The 21,414-nt window shown below is 42.0% G+C and overlaps 1 protein-coding gene across 6 annotated transcripts in view; it reads right to left on the reverse strand.

The window, feature by feature from the left end:
- The window catches only part of spock3 (SPARC (osteonectin), cwcv and kazal like domains proteoglycan 3), a 502,312-nt gene that overhangs the window by 35,425 nt on the left and 445,473 nt on the right, over window positions 1–21,414 (reverse strand). For all 6 annotated transcript variants that reach the window (XM_072255937.1, XM_072255936.1, XM_072255935.1 and 3 more), the window contains one exon: window positions 8,822–9,043. In XM_072255937.1, the coding sequence (XP_072112038.1) occupies window positions 8,822–9,043 (222 nt within the window). The remainder of the gene's footprint in view (window positions 1–8,821; window positions 9,044–21,414) is intronic.

Below are 21,414 nucleotides of genomic sequence, written 5' to 3' on the forward strand. Positions count from 1 at the left end.
GACAAATAACAATGGACCCAGCACTGATCCCTATGGCACACCACTAATCACAGGCCTCCAGTCTGAGAAGCAATTCTCTACTACCACTCTTTGGCTTCTTCCATTGAGTGAATGTCTAATCCAATTTACCACCTCTCCATGTATATCTAGCGACTGAATTTTCCTAACTAACCTCCCATGCAGGACCTTGTCAAAGGCCTTACTGAAGTCCATGTAGATAACATCTACTGCCTTGCCTTCATCCACTTTCCTGGTAAACTCCTCGAAAAACTCCAATAGATTGGTCAAACATGACCTACCACGCACAAAGCCATGTTGACTCTCCCTAATAAGTCCCTGTCTATCCAAATGCTTGTAGATTCTGTCTCTTAGTACTCCCTCCAATAACTTACCCAGTACCGATGTCAAACTTACTGGCCTATAATTTCCCGGATTACTTTTCGATCCTTTTTTAAACAACGGAACGACATGAGCCACTCTCCAATCCTCTGGCACCTCACCCGTAGACACCAACATTTTAAATATATCTGCCAGGGCCCCTGCAATTTCAACACTTGTCTCCTTCAAGGTCCGAGGGAATACCCTGTCAGGTCCTGGCATTTATCCACTTTAATTTGCCTCAAGATAGCAAGCACCTCCTCCTTTTCAGTTTCCATGATCTCACTACTTGTTTCCCCTAATTCCATAGACTTCATGCAAGTTTCCTTAGTAAACACAGACGCAAAAAACCCATTTAAGATCTCCCCCATTTCTTTCGGTTCCGCACATAGCCGACCACTCTGATCTTCAAAAGGACCAATTTTATCCCTTACAATCCTTTTACTCTTAATATACCTGTAAAAGCTCTTTGGATTATCCTTCACTTTGACTGCCAAGGCAACCTCATGTCTTCTTTTAGCCCTCCTGATTTCTTTCTTAAGTATTTTCTTGCACTTTTTATACTCCTCAAGCACCTTATTTACTCCCTGTTTCCTATACATGTCATACAACTCTCTCTTCTTCTTTATCAGAGTTGTAATATCCCTTGAGAACTAAGGTTCCTTATTCCTATTCACCTTCACTTTAATCCTGACAGGAACATACAAGCTCTGCACTCTCAAAATTTCTCCTTTGAAGGCTTCCCACTTACTGATCACATCGTTGCCAGAGAACAACTTGTCCCAATCCATGCTTTTTAGATCCTTTCTCATTTCTTCAAATTTGGCCTTCTTCCAGTTCAGAACCTCAACCCTAGGACCAGGTCTATCCTTGTCCATGATCAAGTTGAAACTAATGGTGTTATGATCACTGGAATCAAAGTGCTCCCCTACACACACTTCCGTCACTTGTCCTAACTCGTTTCCTAACAGGAGATCCAATACTGCATTCCCTCTAGTTGGTATCTCTATATATTGATTCAGAAAACTTTCCTGAACACATTTTACAAACTCTAAACCATCTAGACCCCTAACAGTATGGGAGTCCCAATCAATATGTGGAAAATTAAAATCCCCTACCACCACAACTTTGTGTTTCCTGCAGTTGCCTGCTATCTCTCTGCAGACTTGCTCCTCCAATTCTTGCTGACTATTGGGTGGTCTATAATCCAACCCCACTAATGTGGCCATACCTTTCCTGTTTCTCAGCTCCACCCATAAGGACTCAGTAGACATTGCACCTTAAATTATATGATGAGAGGAGCGGAGTTAACGACATTATTGAACGTATCCGATGCAAGCTGTTGGTCTAGCCCTGTTTTTTTTTCTTGGGGTTTTTTTTCTCTTTTTCTTCTAGGTTTTTTTGTTTATATATAATTTTTTCTTTTTATTTTGTTTTTAATGTTTAATCTCATTATGAGTTTGGAAGTCTTTTATATCTATGTTACTTCAAATTCATGTTATATATGGTGATGAACATTTTTCCTCTTTGTACCAACTTTGTTATTGAGTTTATAATTTTGAAAAATTAATAAAAAGATTTAAAAAGAAAGAAAGAAAGACATTGCACCCACTTCTCGTCCTTCACACACATCGGGTATACTGCTAGTGTCTTTCTCAGTCAAGACTGACGCAAAATACTCATTTAGCTCATCAGCCATCTCCTTGTCCCAACGTTATTATTCCTCCTGCCTCATTTTCTAGCAGCCCTATATCCACTCTCATTTCTCTTTTATTTTTAACGTACTTGAAAAAACTTTTACTATCCACTTTGATATTATTTGCTAGTTTGCTTTCACATTTCATCTTTTCCCTTCTAATGATTTTTTTAGGTGCTCTCTGCAGGTTTTTTAAAAACTTCCCAATCCTCTATCTTCCCACTAATTTTTGCTTTGTTGTATGCCCCTTCTTTTGATTTGACAAAAGCTTTGACTTCCCTTTTCAGCCATGGTTGTACTGTTTTACCATTTGAGTATTTCTTCATTTTTGGAATACATACGTCCTGCACCTTTCTCATTTACCCAAGGAACTCAGGCCATTGCTGCTCTGCTGACATCCCTGCCAGCAGCTCCTTCCAATTTACTTCAGCCAACTGCTTTCTCATACCACTGTAATTTCCCTTACTCCACTGAAAAACTGCTACATCAGACTTTGGTGTTACAGGAAAGATTCTGGTATGGTTAGAGGAATGACTGACAGGCAGGAGGAAGTGAAGAGGAATAAAAGGGGACCTTTTCTGGTTGGCTGCCAGTGACTAGTGATCAGTATTGGAACCTCTAATTTTCACATTGTTTGTCAGTGATTTTGATAATGAAATTAATGGTTGTGAGGCAAATTTTGCAGATGACACAAAGACAGGTGGTAGGTAGTGCTGAGGAAGCAATGTGATTGCTGCAGGACTTAGACAAATTAGAATAGGCATCCGTTAGTCTCGTGAGACCATGGATTTGCGCCTTGGAAGGTTTCCAGGGCGCAGGCCTGGGGAAGGTTTTCTGGAAGACCAGCAGTTGCCCATGCTGCAAGCCTCCCCTCTCCACACCATCAATGTTGTCCAAGGAAAGGGCACTAGGGCCAATACAGCTTGTCATCGCAGAGCAATGTGTGGTTAAGTGCCTTGCTCAAGGACACAACACGCTGCCTCAGCTGAGGCTCGAACTAGCGACCTTCAGATCACTTAACCACTTGGCCATGCGCCAACACTAATTAGAAGAATGGGTTAAGAAGTGGCAGATAGAATACAATGTTGGTAAATGTATGTCAATGCATTTTGGTAGAAGGAACAATAATTAGATTAGTTTTTGAGGACACTCAGTCCTCATTTATTGTCATTTAGAAATGCATGCATTAAAAAATGATACAATGTTCCTCCAGAAAGGTATCACAGAAACACAGGAAAAACCAAGACTAAAACTGACAAAACCGCATAATTATAACATATACAGGTGGCCCCCACTTTTCGAACGTTCGCTTTACGAAACCTCACTGTTATGAAGAAAGGCAGTGCGCAAAAAAAATCAGTGCGCGTCCCGAGCAGCCGCTCCCCCTAGATTCGGAACTACATTCTTGCCGGCATTGCTTAAACACGTGCCTGTGAGCAGCTGCTTGCAGGATGAGTTCTAAGGTATCAGAAAAGCCTAAAAGAGTTCGTAAGGGTGTTACACTTAGCATAAAACTAGACATATAATTAAGCGTTTCGATCGTGAACGAAGTAAGGACAAAGTGAGTTTGGCTTGTGGAAGTTAACGAAGATGATGTTGTAAGAGGTTTTGGCATCCCATGACCAAGAACTGATAGATGAAGAGCTGATGCAATTGGAAGAGGAAAGGATAACAATCAAAACCAAATGCGATAGCGAAAGTGAAGTCGTCCAGGAACTGAACGTGAGGCAACTGCATGAGATTTTTGCTGCAATGATAAAGTACGACTTTAATTTTGAAAGGGTACGTCGATTTATTGCAGGATGGTTTGAGTGCTTACAAAGAACTGTATGATAGAAAAATGTGCAAGGCTAAGCAGTCAAGCAAGCCATCCACATCAGCCACAGCAATGAACCTCGACCTTCGCCACCAAGGCAGGCAGACATAAAAGAAGATGACTCTTCTGCCCTGATCAACAATGAGGTGACACCCCAGTGTCCTACCACCCCAACCCCCCGGCCCCGGACAGATACCGATTCGCGGAGAATGCAGCGGTAGCTGGAACGCACTCAGCACATCTTTAGAAAAAAGCCGAAATAAACAAGCTAATTAATTAGGTGCCGCCCGGCACGTAAATGTTGGCCCAGGTCAGAGACGATTGCCGATTGCGTCGCCTCTGATCTGGGCCGACATTTACGTGCTGGGCAGCACCTAATTAATTAGCTTGTTTATTTCGGCTTTTTTCTTAAAGATGTGCTGAGTACGTTCCAGCCACCGCTGTACCCCTGCATTCTTCGCGGATCGGTATCGGTTTGCTGCCCGGAGGGTGGGGGCCACTGCACCACCCAAACTCAGTCTAACTCACCATCATCAGTGTGCTCCATGTCTTCACGATTCCCGTAAGTGATACTACCCTGTACATACATTATTTCTACTTTATATTTGCTGTGTATTTTTACGTGTTATTTGGTATGATTTGGCAGGTTCATAGCTTAAAGGTTACTGGAGAGTGCTTGCGCCATGTTTCTGCCGAGAGCGCTTGCGTGAGATTTTCGCTACGGAGAACAGTGCGCAATGATTATGGAAAAGTATTTCTACTTTATATAGGCTGTGTTTTCATCATATCATTCCTGCTTTTACTATATGTTACTGTTATTTTAGGTTTTATGTGTTATTTGGCATGATCTGGTAGGTTATTTTTGGGTCTGCAAATGCTCACAAATTTTTTCCCATATAAATTAATGGTAATTGCTTCTTCGCTTTACGACATTCCGGCTTACGAACCATTTCATAGGAACGCTCTACCATCGGATGGCGGGGGAAACCTGTAGTTACAACAGTGCAAAGCAATACCGTAAGTTGATAAAGAGCAGACCATGGGCACTGTTTAAAAAAAAGTCTCAAGTCCCGATTGCCCCATCATCTCACGCAGACGGTAGAAGGGAGAAACTCTCCCTGCCATGAACCTCCAGCACCAGAAACTTGCCGATGCATTGGAAACACCAGACCATAGCCAACTCTGAGTCCATCCAAAAACCTCGAGCCTCCGACCAGCCCTCCGACACCGAGCACCAAGCACCATCTCTGCCGAGCGCTTTGACCCCGCCTGGGCCGCTGAGCGACAAGCAAAGCCAAGCACTCGGGGCCTTCCTCTCCAGAGATTCTGGATCACACAGTAGCAGTGGCAGCAAAGCAGGCATTTCAGAGGTTTCATCAGATGCTCTTCCATGCTCTCACATCTGTCTCCATCAAATCAGGATTGTGCACGGCACCCTACTTGATAGATAACCGATATCACCACTGGAGTGGCCGCTGCAAGCTGCGTTGCGCCACCATCTTCTCCTCCCATTGCGAACTTTATCAAAGTGGGGAGAAAATTCAAATATCAGAGGTGCAGAAGGACTTGGGAGTCCTCATGCAAGACTCCCAGAAGTTTAATTTACTGGTTGAGTCTGTGGTAAAGAAGGCAAATGCAATGCCGGCATTTATTTCGGGGAAATAGAACATAAAAATAAGGAGATAATGTTGAGACTTTATAAGACACTCGTCAGGCTGTACTTGAAGTATTGCCAAAAGTTTTGGGCCCATATCTCATAAAGGATGTGTTGTCATTTTAGGGAGTCCAGAGGAGATTCATGAGGAAGATTCCAGGAATGTACTCACTGGAATTTAGAAGAACGCGAGGGGATCTCATTGAAACCTACCAAATGTTGAAAGGACAAGATAAGGTTGATGTGGAGAGAATGTTTCCTGTGATGGGGGTATCTAAAACTCAAAATTCTGGGGAGACCCTTCAGATCAGTGGTAAGTAGGAACTTTTTTTAGCCAGAGAGTTGTAAATCTGGGGAATGCTCTGCTGCAGATAGCAGTTGATGCCAAAGTCTGTGCGTATATTGAAAGAGGAAGTTGATTGTTTCCTCATTGGTCAGGGCATCAAAGGACAGGGCGAGAAGGAAGGTGTATGGAGTTGAGTGGTGTCTGATGGAATGACAGAGTAGACTCGATAGACTGAATGCTCTAATTCTGCTTCTATGTCCTATGGTCTTCAGGTAAATTCTCATCAAGGCTGCTCAGTGGAATGTTTAGAGAGTGTGACCTGGAAACAAATACTACAATCCTGTTCCATGCTTGGTAATATATCCACTTCAAAAGCTTGGTGCTCAAAACTACATATCTAAATATCTAGGCTGAAGTATTTAACATTTTGATATATTTTTCACAAGCTACGGCAACATGAAACACACCCTTTTCACTATACAAACAGCCAGATTTTCCCCCATAATGGATTGGTTCTGGATAATAAATTCATCCTGTAAGCTTAGAGGAGATCCTTTATATGGCATTGGAGACCTGTACATAACCATTCCAGAATTACCAACAATTCACTCCTCCAGGATGACTTTCCCAAGGCCTGTAGCAATTTACTTTTCTTCTGGCTGGTGAAATAAGCTCCATAGAGTTCCATTTATGGAATATAGATGATGTTTATATTTTGAGAAAGTGAGTTGTATATTCCTTGCTGGGAATTCAATGAAACAATAAGCACAGGTAACAATTAACCAATCTGCTCTGGCTTATTTGTTATTTAATCTCAAGTTTTGACCACCTTGATATCTTCGCCCAGATTCTACAGTAAGGCTGATGACAAAATGATTCGTGTTTGTCTGCATGATTCGGTGAAACAAAGTGTAACTTCAGGATTTCAAGACACTAGCTTCACTCAGAAATCTCAGTTGCCCTAAGCTATTCAACTCTTCTTCGTGCTGTGCTGCATGTACTCTTCTTCTTAGACAGTCCCTCAAGATCAATGATAACCAGCTTCCACTCTGAATTGGTAGGGTTGAGGTTGCTAATGAGCCACATATTGTATCCTATAAATGGACGGGAGGTGGGTGATATGGAGGGTAGTTTAGGAGATGGTGCACTTCTTTAGTTGCCTTACAGGACTTTTGTGTGCATGACCTGGAGTTCGTCATATCATCCTGAGTGCTCCTTCAATACTTTGAATGTTCCACAGGTTCCCAGGAGCAAGTAGGGGTGCTGCAGTTCTTCAAGGAGACTGAGTACATCCTTGAATCTTTTCCTCCATCTGCCTGGTTATCTCTTATCATGACAGAGCTTGGAATGGAACATTTATTACAGAAGCTTGATAGTGTGTATGCAAACAACATGACCCGTCCAACATATTGGAACCAGGACTTTGACACTGAGAATATTGGCTTTGGATTAAAAAAATAATGTCTTTGGTTCACTTGTCTTTCTTGCGAATTTGAAGTTTGTGCATGAATAACACTGGCGGTATTTTTCCAAAGTTTTGAGATGCCTCCTCTGTACCACATGGGAGAAAGTTCTCTGTTATTTGGTAGACCATTCGTTTTTTTAATAGGTTCTGTGTCCTGATCTGAAAATAGCCACCTCCTCAACCAAGCAAAGGCTGTGCTGGGACAGCCCAGAACGTGGGGTAAATTTTACCATCAATTTCTGTCTTAGCAAAGAAGTCACTCTGAGATATGGGATTCAGTTATGTGACTTATTAACAACATATCAAGTCATAATTACTGCTTAGCTAATAATCTGACAAACAATTAATGTATGTAGTCATGATTTCTTTACATATTTCACTATATACAGCCTTTCTTTTTTAATATTCATTTCTGCTTCTATTTTAATCAAATGTATGTAATTGTTATAATTGCAATTGGTGTAATGATTTAACATTTAATTAGAAATTGCTTCTTCATTTTTCAGTCATGGGATTTTTTTTAATGTGATCAGTTTTCATCCCACTTGAAGTTGTATCAGCTGCTGGACATCAAGGATCACTTCGAATGACACTTAACACTAAACAGAATCAGGAACATAGATTTTTTTTTGCAGAGTGGTTGTCAGGACTTGAAGGACCTCTGACATTACTAGCAAGTGTTATTGTTTTGCTGCTCACGGTAAACCCTTGGCCCAAGTTCATACTTCTCATTTTTGTAACAATTCTTCTTTTGAACAAATTTGCTAAATCTGTGCATTGTATAAAGAGAATGGTAATCAATTTTCCTTCCTTTAAAATTAACATTAGATGAGTACAGAGTAGTTACATAATAAAATGAAGGATTATTTAGCAGAACAGAAAAGATCAAGAGGTTCGTCAGCATCTGTGGAGAAGAAAAACTGAGACACCTAAAATTTTCAGATCTCATGAGCATCCCTCAGAATGTACAATATATAGATAAAATAGTTAACATGCATATGTGCATATAGCACACCCATTTTAATCAAATCTCATCACAGGAGCTTTCACGAAAAACAAGATTCCTCAGAACAATAAAAAACTCAAAGTAATTAACTTCATTCATGCAATTTTGCTATTTACTATTAATCTTAATTTTACTGTATAATGGGAACTGTGCACTGTGATTTTAATTTAATGGATGATTATCCTTCACAGAGCAGCCAATTAAACAGTGATATAAGCAAAGCATCTATATCATACATAAAAGAAAGGAAAAACATCAAATTATTTACAATTTTAAATTGGAAATTATCACCAAAGACAAAATTTTTACAAAATTTTGTAACTAATTAATAAAAATATCCATCAACAATGAGCAATTAAATTGCAACATTGAGTGAAAACAACAGGGAAATCAAAATGAGAGAAACATGAAAAGCTTTGCTCTCAATGGAGACAAAATAATAAAAGTTCATTTACGAATTCAGCAGGGCTTGAGAAACTATGGTTACCACCATTACACTAAGAACTTTGCCAGAGCTTACCTTGATGTCTCTGAAAGCAGTAGCACCACTCATTGTTGGAAATGCGACCATCTCTGTATGTGTCACATGAGTTGAAAAATGGTTTCATGCATACGTCATGGTTATCAAAGTAAATGCTTCCCAGCTCTGATTGATCAAGTAATAGGTCATAGTTTGTGTCCAGTCTGTTAAACATCCACCCAAGTGAGTCCTTGCAAATGGGAAGAATGCTAGTGTCAAATCCTAAAGAACAGGAAAGGCAAGCAATGTTTAGTGAAAGAGTTATTATTTTGGAATTAATATTATATTCACATTAATGACAATTATGTATCAATTAAAATATTCAAACGATCCCTTGTAATATACAAAGAGATATAATTAATATCAAACCATTGCTTAGTTTTAAAATATGCTACTTATATGTAACTTGTTTTCAAGTACTTTCCAAGATGATGAAATTTAGGAGCACAATATCTAACAATACCTCTTACTCAATGTCAATAGGAACAAGGAACTGACTGTAGCCTTCCTTGGTCCATTAGCCAGTAATCATCAGAGGATTAGAGATGGAGAGGGTTAGTAACTTTAAATTCCTGGTTGTCACTATTGCAGAAGACCTGTCCTGGACCCATTATATAAATATAATTGCGAAGAAAACATGACAGTGTCTCTACTTCCTTGGGAATCTGCAGAGATTTGGCATGTCATCCAAAACCCTGACAAACTTCTATAGATGTGAGGTGGAAAATATGCTGACTGGCTGCATTATGGCCTGGTATGGGAACACCAATGCCTCTGAGCAGAAAATCCTACAAAAGGTAGTGGATTTGGCCCAGTACATCACGGGTAAGACCTTCCCAACCATTGAGAACATCTACGTGAAATGTTGCCTAAAAAAGCAGCATCCATCATCAAATATCAGACATCCCACCTCTCCCGGAAGTTTCAGGAGTCTCCTGCATATCGACAGTGGCTCCCTGATGTCTGCAAATTATATACAATATCCCAGAAATCGATTTTTTTGAAAACAAGTGAGTGAGAGGAAGAGAAGGGGAGGGAGGGAGGGGGAGAGGGAGAGGGAAGGAGGGAGAAAGAGAGCTTGAGTGACAGAGAGAGCATCCTGATTGGTCTCCCTTTGCGCTAAGTAGACCTATCAGTTTTCTCTGTGGGCGGGCTTTACAGTCGATTTAAAGGGGATTAGAGCGGGGTTTAAATTGGAGTGAAATTCCAAAAACGTCCGCAAAGACATTTTTAAAAACGCGATCGCAGCAAGCAAATTTTTCGTGGTTTTTCCCCGAAACACTTCCACTTACAGGTACATCAAAGCCCGCGATGGGCTGGGTTTAAGCACAGCCGTTTTCAGAAGAAAAACAGATTTTAATAAATACCCGGCCACCACCAAGGTCTCGTCATTCGGACAGTGAACTGTTTACCTGTGCTGCACACTTTATATACATTTTGAATTACACTTTATTAAATATGGTAAAGTATTGTTTTATGTGGTGTGCATGATGCACGTATTGTGGCTACAGATGGTCCGGACAGAGGTGGTTTCGTTTGTGGACAATCAGCCAGACGACAATAAACTTGAACTTGAAGATACAGAACTTCTAAATCACTCATTTAAAATCCCCCATATCGATGTAAAAAAGTAAGTTCTGATCCTGACTATTGTTTGGGGGGGGTGGGGGGTCTCTGTGTGTGTCTGTGGACGTATATGCGATCGGATGCAATAAGGTAAGGATACACCTTATGCTTTTATTTCTTTTAGGAACACAACATATTAGGGAGGCTAAGCGCAGGGAAGGCTGCTCAAGTATTTCACAGCTCTTTTCAGCAGAAAACCAAAGTCTGACAGAGAAGGTCACTAGAGCTAAGGCGTACTTTATATCTTTCAACGTTGAGCATAATCTGCCATCCAGGTGTGTAAGCACACAGGCTAGCTATTCAGGAAAATGTTTCCTGATTCAGAAATAGCAAAAAACTATGCCTGCTCGTCAACGAAGACAGCAGCTATTGTGAACATGGCACATTAAGACAGAATTCAGAGGTCAGCTGTCTCTGTGAATCTGGTGTCTTGCAAAATTAACAAATTCATTGACACAGACTGCTATGAAGTTGAGACCTCCCTGAAATGAGTTTTTGCAGGTTGGGATGTCTGAAATATCCTCACTATCCAGACCATGCTCTTTTCTCACTGCTGCCATCAGGCAGAAGGTACAGATACCTCAGGACTCACACCACCAGGTTCAAGAACAATTACAACCCTTCAACTATCAGGCTTTTGAACAAAAGAGGGTAACTACTATCATATAAGGACTCTTTTTTCTCGTTATTTTATGATCATTATTTATTGCTATTTATTTATTCTCTACCTTTGCACAGTTTGTTTACAATTTACAGATCCTATTTACAGTTACTTTCTATAGATTTGATGCCTGCAGAATAAGAATCTCAAAATTGTACATGGTGACATGTACTCTGATAATAAATTTTACTTTGAATTTTGACCTTTTAAACCTTGAACAGTGCTGTGACCCAAATTTAAAGTGTGATGTAGTAATCTGTGGAGATGGGATTAAAATTATGGGATGGAAGATCAGGCAAATTCTCTTTCAGAAACCATTTTTCCTTAGCCCAAAATTGGTTCACCAAACCTGCAGTGAGATTAGATAAATTCCTTATTTATTCCCTTAAAGGAGAAAACATTCAACAAAACATCAATCCTTGCTTCCACACCCCCCATCCCTTGTCATCTTTACCTCCTTCCTTCCAATACCCAACAGTTACCTTGCCTCTCTTCGTAACAGTAAAGAACTGAGCAAGGACTGGGAAAATGGCATTTAATCAAGCAATTTGAAATTACATGGTATGTCAACCCCGGTATAAAGGTTAGAATACAAAACTAAGATAGTCTTGCTGAGTTTCATGCTCTCTTATTTGCAGTACGGATGCATTTTAAGATCTCCATAATCTGGATGAATACTTGGCTTGGAGCCAGAGAATTAAAATTCAATATATTGACTTCCAGCTTGTCCTATGAAAAGACAAAAGCCTCAAAATCTTGGCTTTCAGTTGTGCATATTCAAGGCTGAAATCGACAGATTTGGACATGAAGAGGGTCAAGACAGGAATTAGTAAAATTGACAAGGAACAGGATCAGACAATATATTCTTCAATCATGAAGTAAGCTTAAACAGCTGGTAGGTATTCTGCCTCTATTTTCTTCACTTACTTTCCTAGGAATCTCCAAATTCATGGATTATTTGTTCTTCGATGTACAATCATATTTTTTAATCAACCATACTGTAGTTAGCTACATTCTAAAAGGATAAATAGATTCAACTACTTTCTTTGGGATCATGTTCTAATTCTAGTAATTTTTTTTCTATTCTCATCTAGGCAAAGAGCAGAAATACCCATCACCTCATTCATCAGATAAGGAAGGCCCCAAATCCTGCTAGCTATAATTTTCTTTCTATGAGCTTTAGGGAACAGAAGGATTATTTTGTGTTGGTAAACAATCTTCTCCATGTTGGCTGGCAGTCTCTTTTTCAATGCTGAGGCCTTTGTACATGACATTTCCTTCTTATTTTACATTTGACAGCATTTAGTCACTCAGCATTGAGACTAGAGCTTGAGGCTTTAAGCAAAATTGCCCAACATATACACTCTGTGGCCACTTTTTTAGGTTAACTCTTGTACCTAATAAAATGATCACTGAGTGTATGTTTGTGGTCCTCTGCTGATTTTAGCCCATCCATAGTACTCTTTTCCATAGATGCTAACTGGCCTGCTGAAAATTTCTCCAGCATTTTGTGTGTGTTGCTTGGATTTCCAGCATCTGCACATTTTCTCTTCTTTGTTGTAACTTGTGGTTATTTAAATTATTGTTATCTTCCTATCAGCTTGAACCAAAATGGCCATTCTCCTCTGACCTCTCTCATTAACAAGGCACTTTTTCCCACAGAACTGGATGTTTATCGCACCATTCTCTGTAAACTCTAGAGGCTGCTGTGCATGAAAATCCCAGGAGATCAGAAGTTTCTGAGATACTCAAACTACTCTGTCTGGCACCAATAAGCATTCCACGGTCAAAGTTACTTGGAATACATTTCTTCCCCATTCTGATGTTTGGTCTGAAAACAATTGATCCTCTTGACCATGTCTGCATGCTTTAATGTATTGAGTATTTGCTACGTGATTGGCTGATTAGATATTTGCATTAACGAGTAGGTGTACCTAATAAAGTGGCCATTGAGTGTATATTGTTTCAGTAAGGAGCCCGGCCATCCGGGATTAAGTGTCGGCTTCGGGGCGCCACCCAACTGACAGCCCGGGCCCCTGGCAGCTGGAAGTGGCAGCGGAGCCTCCCCCGTTACTCGGCCCGACCCGGAGCATACGACAACGCGACCAGCCGATCGATTCCTGCGGGACACGTCCACTAACATCAAAGAGCTGACAATAACACACTGCATCGATGGAAACCTGGAAAGATGCACTACTTACCGAGGAAGCGTGGGAAAAGAAGCCTGGGCTGCTGGTCAGATTGAAGCTGAAGGGCTTCAGGGTCCCTATGCCCACCATCCTCCTAGCTAATGTGCAAGCCATAGAAAACAAGGTGGATGACCTTAAAGGGAGACTCACCTACTGCAGGGAGATGCAGAACTGCTGTGTATTCTGTTTCACCGAGACCTGGCTCTCCCCTGCCACCCCCGACTCTGCCATCTCACCTGAGTGATTTTTATTAGGTGGACCGCACGGCATCTTCGGGCAAGAGGAGGGGAGGTGGTGTCTGCCTACTGATCAACACTGGCTGGTGCTCGGACACAGTGACACTGACAAGTTCCTGCAACCCGGACCTGAAACACCTGTTGGTGAAGTGTCGTCCCTACTAACTGCCACGGGAATTCACCCCGGTCATACTGACAGCGGTCTACATTCCCCCCCCCCAGGCAGATGTGGAGTGTGCTCTGAACATACTGTATGCCAACATCAGTGAACTTGAGACCAGGTATCTGGAGGCTTTGCTCATTACAGCCGGGGACTTTAACCAGGCTAACCTCAGAAAGGTGCTGCCAAAGTTATACCAACATGTCTCCTGCCCCACTAGAAGCCCGAATATACTTGACCACTGCTACATAGCAGTCAAGGATGCCTACCGTTCCATCCCACGACTTCACTTTGGAAAATCAGACCATCCTCCTGGCTTACAAACAGAAACTGAAGCGGGAAGTCACGGTGTCAAAAGTAGTGTCGCGCTGGATGGATGAAACGGATGAGGTCCTCCGTGACTGCTTTGAATCGGTGGACTGGTTAGTATTCAAGGACTCAGCAGCTAATCTCAACGAGTATGCTTCAGCTGTCACGGACTTTTATTTGGAAGCGCACGGAGGACTGTGTGTCTCGCAAGACGATCCAGGTATTCCATAACCGGAAACCTTGGATGAATTATGAGGTCAAGTCCCTTTTAAAGGGTAGAGCTGCAGCTTTTAAGTCCGGGAATACCAGTTGCTACGCAGAATCCAGGTGTGAACTCCGGAAAGCCATCAAGGGTGCCAAGAGGCAACATCAAGCCAAGTTGGAAGCCCAGGCTAACCAAAGGGATGCCAGTAGACCAGGGGTCCCCAACCTTTTTCGCAGTGCGGACCGGTTTCATATTGACAATATTATTGCGGACCGGCCGACCCGGGGGGGGGGGGGGGGGGGAAGGGGGGTGCGTGGGTAGGGTTGCCAACGGACAAGAGCAGCAGTCAATTACGTTGGGTTTACCCCCTGAAAGACTACAATGACCATGAAGCCTTGCGCGGGCACCAGTGCGCATGTGTGACTTGCGTATGCGCACACGTGCCGATTCTTTTGCTACAACTTGTCTTTGGCGATTCTGTTCGGGGGGTGGGGGTGTTAATCGCGACCGGAATATAGGTGATAAGTGGCTAATACACTCAATTTCGTTTCTAAAAGGGTTTATCTAACAAATTTAATATTAAACACACAGCGCATATTTTCCTCGCATGAATATAGCGATAAGACAATTATCAGGTGAGGACAGGGGAGTTTCAAGTAAGTGTTGAACGAACTTCCAGTAGAAGTGGCAGAAGCAGGTTCGATATTATCATTTAAAGTTAAATTGGATAGGTATATGGACAGGAAAGGAATGGAGGGTTATGGGCTGAGTGCAGGTCAGTGGGACGAGGTGAAGGTAGCGTTCGGCACGGACTAGAAGGGCAGAGATGGCCTGTTTCCGTGCTGTAATTGTTATATGGTTATATAAGTCAATAGCATCATAACATTTTAAGTAATGTTTGGATATTGAACACACAGCACATATTTTCCCCGTATGAACATATAAAATCATTGCAACGCACCAATATCGCTGAATCAGTGGGAGCCCTGGGCTCAAGATGGTCCTATCGAGGGGTGGCGGGAGACAGCGATACCCGAAGGGGGTTCCTTATGTCCAGTTTAGTTTTCGTTGCATTCATTGCAGAGATATGTTAGAAATGGAAGCAATGTTTTCGGTGCTTTCATGGCTATCTCAGGATACTTAGCCTTGACTTTGATCAGGAATGCCGGCAGAGATGTTATGTCAAACATACCTTGCAGCCCGTCGTCATTTGCAAGCTTGAGGAGTTGATCTCCTTCCCGCGCTGACATAGATGATTCATGCGTAATGACCCCGTGTGCATAGTAGCTCAACAGTGGGCGTGACAGGGAATGAGGAAAGGTGCAGCTGACTCATATCGCCAAATCATATCATTTCCTCGCGGCCCAGTAACGCATGCTCTGCGGCCTGGTACCGGTCCGCGGCCCGGCGGTTGGGGACCGCTGCAGTAGACTATGGCAGGGTCTAAATGAGATCACTGGGCGCAAAGAAAAGGCTGGGAATATCAATAACTGTGGCGCTTTCTCTTCCTGACGAACTTAACGTACTCTATGCAAGATTCGAACAGAAGAGGAGCGTCCCGCTCCCTTCGGATGAACCGGACCTGGTGGCATCGAGATTCATCGTCACCGAGGAGGACTTCAGAAGGGCCGTCCTGAAAATAAATCCAAAGAAGGCGACGGGCCCAGATGGCGTCCCAGGACGGGTTCTCCAGGCCTGTGCAAGTGAGCTAGTTAGAGCGCTTGCTGACATCTTCAACTGCTCCTTGCTTCAGTCTAAGATCCCCACCTGTTTTAAGAAGGCAACGATAATCCCAGTGCCGAAGAAGAGCAAGGTGGCATGCCTGAATGACTATCGACCTGTGGCTCTGACATCAATTGCTATGAAGTGCTTCGAGAGATTGGTTATGGCACACATCAACCAAAGCCTACTGGTCAACCTCGACGCTTTGCAATTTGCCTACCGGAGCAACAGGTCAACGGCAGATGCCATCTCTCTGGCCCTACATTCCTCCTTAGAACACCTGGAGAATAAAGACGCATACGTAAGGCCTTTTCACTGACTACAGCTTTGCCTTTAATACCATCATTCCAAAGAAAGTGATTCCTAAGCTCCAGAACCTGGGCCTTAGCACTCAGATCTGCAGCTGCATCTTCAACTTCCTCACAGACAGGACGCAGGCTGTAAAAATAGGGGACAAACTCTCCTCTACAATCACTCTGAGCACCGGTGCCCCACAAGGCTGTGTACTCAGCCCCCTGCTGTACTCACTGTACACCCATGATTGTGTAACCAAGTTTCCATCAAACTCAATATATAAGTTTGCTGATGACACAACAATTGTAAGCTGTATCTTGGGTAATGATGAGTTTGAGTACAGAGAGGAAATTAAGAACCTGGTGGCATGGTGCAAAGACAATAACCTATCCCTCAACGTCAGCAAGACAAAGGAATTGGTTGTTGACTTCAGAAGGAGTAGCGGATCACACAACCCAATTTACATCGGTGGTGCGCAAGTGGAACAGGTCAAAAGCTTTAAGTTTCTCCGGGTCAATATCACAAATGACCTGACTTGGTCCATCCAAGCAGAGTTCACTGCCAAGAAGGCCCACCAGCACCTTTACTTCCTGAGAAAACTAAAGAAATTTGGCCCGTCCCCTAAAACCCTCACTAATTTTTATAGATGCACCGTAGAAAGCATTCTTCTAGGGTGCATCACAACCTGGTATGGAAGTTGTCCTGTCCAAGATGGAAAGAAGCTGCAGAAGATCATGAGCACAGCACAGCAGATCACACAAACCAATCTTCCATCCATGGACTCACTTTACACCGCATGCTGTCGGAGCAGTGCTGCCAGGATAGTCAAGGACACGACCCACTCAGCCAACACACTTTTCGTCCCTCTTCCCTCCGGGAGAAGGCTCAGGAGCTTGAAGACTCGTACGGCCAGATTTGGGAACAGCTTCTTTCCAACTGTGATAAGACTGCTGAATGGATCCTGACCTGGATCTGGGCCGTACCCTCCAAATATCCGGACCTGCCTCTCGGTTTTTTTGCACTACATTACTTTCCATTTTTCTATTTTCTATTTATGATTTATAATATAAATTTTTAATATTTACTAATTTTAACTATTTTTAATATTTAATATTTGTAATCTAGGGAGTGGGAAGCACAGAATCAAATATCGCTGTGATGATTGTACATTCTAGTACCTTTTGGCGACAATAAAGTATAAATTATAAAGTATATACTCTGAGTCAGGCAGCATATACGAAGGAAAGAGATGGCAGGTGTTTTGGTTTGAAACCCTTCGTCTGGATTGACTATACACATTACTTATTAATAACTGGTGTGTGTGTGAAATTAGAGGTAAGACAGTGAAGCCATTTCTCGGACTTAAAATCTTTCTCGTGGTATATACTGGCATTCTTTGTGCTGGGATGGTGATGCTGGCAGAAGGCTGACAAAAGGGTGGGAGTGAAGATGCAGGAAGCTGTCTGGGACATTAGCTGCTAGGAGAGTAGGCAACTCTTGTGCAGGAGCACCCATCTTCAAAACAAGACCTCAAATGGCAGACAGCTCTACAACTCATACCTTCATCTATTTTTGATGAAGGGGCTGGACTTGAAACGTTGACTGTTTATTTCCCTCATAAATGCTGCCTGACTTAAGTTTCTCTAGCATATTGTGTGTTGCTCAAGGTTTTCAGCATATGCAGAATCTCTTATGTTTCTATGGAATTTGCTCTTAGCTGAAGAATTATGGTATGCAAGTCTCTTCATCTGTCCACACTGCTCACTCCCTTTCTCCTGATGAATTTACTTCTCTGTCCAAAGTACGCTTCACAACGGGACCAGGTACGGAGTACTGGCAGGCTATTGTCACGGTACAGGGAGTAAGGAGGAGGGGGAGAAGTAGCTGGAGATGGAGGAGGACATTGAGGATGAAGAAACTGTAGCTGCTGTGACAATGGAGATCATTCTACAACATTTCCTACTGAGTTGAAGGACAGAACACGTATCTGAGATAAATATTTTACCAGGGAGGCATCTGGCAATAGTGGGCTAGAGTATGACAGTAGGAGAAAGAAAACTATAAAGCTTGTGAATACAGTGAAACCTGTTGCCTGTCAGGGCAAATGGACAGGATAACTAAGAATAAATAGGTGTTTCTCTCATGCCTCATAGAAGGCTGTGCAAAGCCAGGAGTGTGTTATTACTACTCTGCTGATATGTAGTTCTGTGTGAGTCACTGTCAACATGCAGCAGCTTTTAGCTTCAGTGACAGAACCTGGTCCTCCCAGGGAGAAAAAACTCATCATGGACATATAATAAAGATAACGGCTTCCTTTACCATAAACGACCGGATGCCAACCACCGGGAGTGCATCATAACAATAGCCCTAGAACATCAAAGCCTAAAATGAATGGTAAGCACAGCAAGGAAGCACAATGCCTCACAAAATAAATTCACACATTAAGTTTTATTTAATGTTGATTTAAATGTAAAGCCACATATGTTCACATTATAATAAATAATAGTTCATGTTTACTCTGAATAAAACACTCACTTAAACAGCACTAAGAATGGGAAACAATTACAGAACAATGTATGGAGATGCTCAAAAGAAATAGACTAATTCACTGTTTATGTGGATTGTAACACAAAATATCAGGCGCAGCACCTGCAATAAAGTATAATTATGGATAGAAGTGATTAATCATTGACAGACAGGTCCCATATGCTTTTGTGATAATCAAAATTAAGGCCATGTCTAGAGTAGCCATGCCCAGTAACTGGGAGAGGCAAAACTGTTTTCAATTGCATGACACAGAAATGTAAACTCTTCTACGCTGGATCTAACCCTTGGTTTCTGTCTCCAATGGACAAAGAAACTCCCATCAGTAAATGTTTCTTTGCAGTTTGTGTAATAGAAACAATGTACCGATATTAAGGTAGCAATAGATACCTAATATTAAAGCAGAGAGTATCCTAAAACAGAAAAGAACCTTGAAGATCAATTTTGACATCAAGAGAAATAAAAGTCATGAAGGTTCACATCCCATTCTCAGAGGGTATTTGTATTGTTTAGTTATGGAACTTAAATTCTTAAAATTAATAATCCATGACTGACAAGAGTGTCTTCACCCTCAGTTTCATCATTCAGGGGCTCTCCTCATAAAAGGGTCAGGCACTCAGTTATCGGTTATCTGCTATAAGCAGAACCGACCAGAGATGACCTTTTAAACACAACCTTGAGAAGCAGAAGCTTCAGATACCACACACCGATTCACATTCTACAACTAAAAGTATCACCATTTAATCATTGTGTCATTTAATCTAACAGAACGTTGAGAATGCAGTTAGGTCACATCTTATTGGCTGTGAATTAAGTCGTGAAATTGACTGTTAACCACAAGCCTCTAAGAATACTGGGCTATTGAAAGCAAGAGTAGCTTATACTAAAAGGTGTTTGCCACGAGATATTGATAATGTTCGGAGAGTCCATTAAGAACAGCAGGTGTGATGTGCCCAGTCTGACTGGAAAGTTAGGAGCATTAATGGAGCCATTAGAGAAGGAATCAAAAGGGGTTGATATCAAGCTGAAACTAGTAGCATTATGAAAACATTCTTGCAATGTTTGCGTCTAAATCCTTAAGCCAGATACAAGTATACCATAATGAACTACCACGGTTGGTCTCCTCAAAATGCGATTTTTGCAGCCTACACCACTCTGAGATGTGCTGTCATTTTCACCTGTCCAGATCTTCAACTACAAGATTGCACACTTGGATGGAAATCTCTTGTGTTCATTTAATGAGTGTCCCTGCACTTTCAAGGACATTTCTCAATAGTCAGTGCAAACAAGGTCTGTGGGAGAAAACGGAACAACACTGAAGATTCTTTAAGATGGTATAAATAACCCTTGCCTGTAACGCAATTGTATCTTCTCTCCTATCTGGTACCTTACAAAGTCTGAGGGTGGTCTGGGATTCAATGCATATTTATCTTGAGAATCTGTGGACTATTAAATTGTCTCTAACAGAGTGCTCAGGAAGGCCTCCCTTTTGTTTTTTTCCATTGGTGTTGGGTCTGTTGACAGTGTGCACTAATGATTATTTACCCTCCCTTTGCTTCCTGCTCCTCCTCTTGCCGGGGCCCTCTGGCAAAGGCTCTGCTTGCCTCTTTATAAACTAGACAGTAAGCAGCTAATGAAACAGGATAACCTGTTGGGTGAAAATAGCAGCCCATCTCAGCGACCAACTGTGATAGCACTGTGCCTTCACTGTGCTTACACTCAGCTGCAGAGGCTGGACAAAACATGTATATGGAAGTCAGAAGTTTGCCATCACCCCACAATATCCATTCATCCGTTCAATGTTGTCCCTGAAAGTTACAGCTGTGATTGACTGTAAACAAAGGAATCACATCACCCCTCAACTGCACCCCAAAAGATGGAATTCATTGCAGTTAATGAAGTACTTCAGGTTGTGAACGGAAGTCTGCAGCATGTTGACAGCTAGAACCTTTGGAAAGCCTGTAAGGGTGGCAAACCCACTAGAGTAATGGCAGCTGCTACCAATCTGACATTAAAATATATAGCTCATGATTACTGAGTACTCCTGCTCCACGGAGATCTGCAGAGTCATAGAGTATAGAGCCAGGTCTTTCATACAAGCTAGGGCCATTTGTCTGTGTTTGGCCCATATCTGTTCAAACGTATCACACACCCCGGTAATCAAGCAGGTCACATTCACCACTGTCACCTCACATGTTGAGCAGCTCACATGGTTACAGCTTCGGAACATCATCTTCCAAACAAGTTTTAAATTATAACACTGCTAATTGTTTTATTTGTTCTAAAATGATGATGAATGATCGTTATCCTACCACTTTTGGCATAAGTATTCCTTTCTTTTCAGTACCTAAACACATGGAAATGACCTGATCCATCAGAAGTGAAGTAGTTAAATTAGGTGGAACATGTTCATTGAATAAACTTATATTTCATATTCCTGAATAGGCATTGTGGCTATATTGTTTCAATGGACAAACTGACTCTGGTTTTCCAATGAAAATCATGCCTTATCTGCATGGTAGGGTTTTAGAAGATTCTACCCTGTGCACCATTCACATACACACCTCAATCTTAAGACTTTGCTAGCTAAGCAAATAACAGTATTGAATCACTTTTACAGGTTTGAACAAGACGAGCTTCCAGTTTC

The sequence above is a fragment of the Mobula birostris genome, chromosome 4, assembly GCF_030028105.1.
Source record: "Mobula birostris isolate sMobBir1 chromosome 4, sMobBir1.hap1, whole genome shotgun sequence".
Classification (NCBI taxonomy): domain Eukaryota; kingdom Metazoa; phylum Chordata; class Chondrichthyes; order Myliobatiformes; family Myliobatidae; genus Mobula; species Mobula birostris.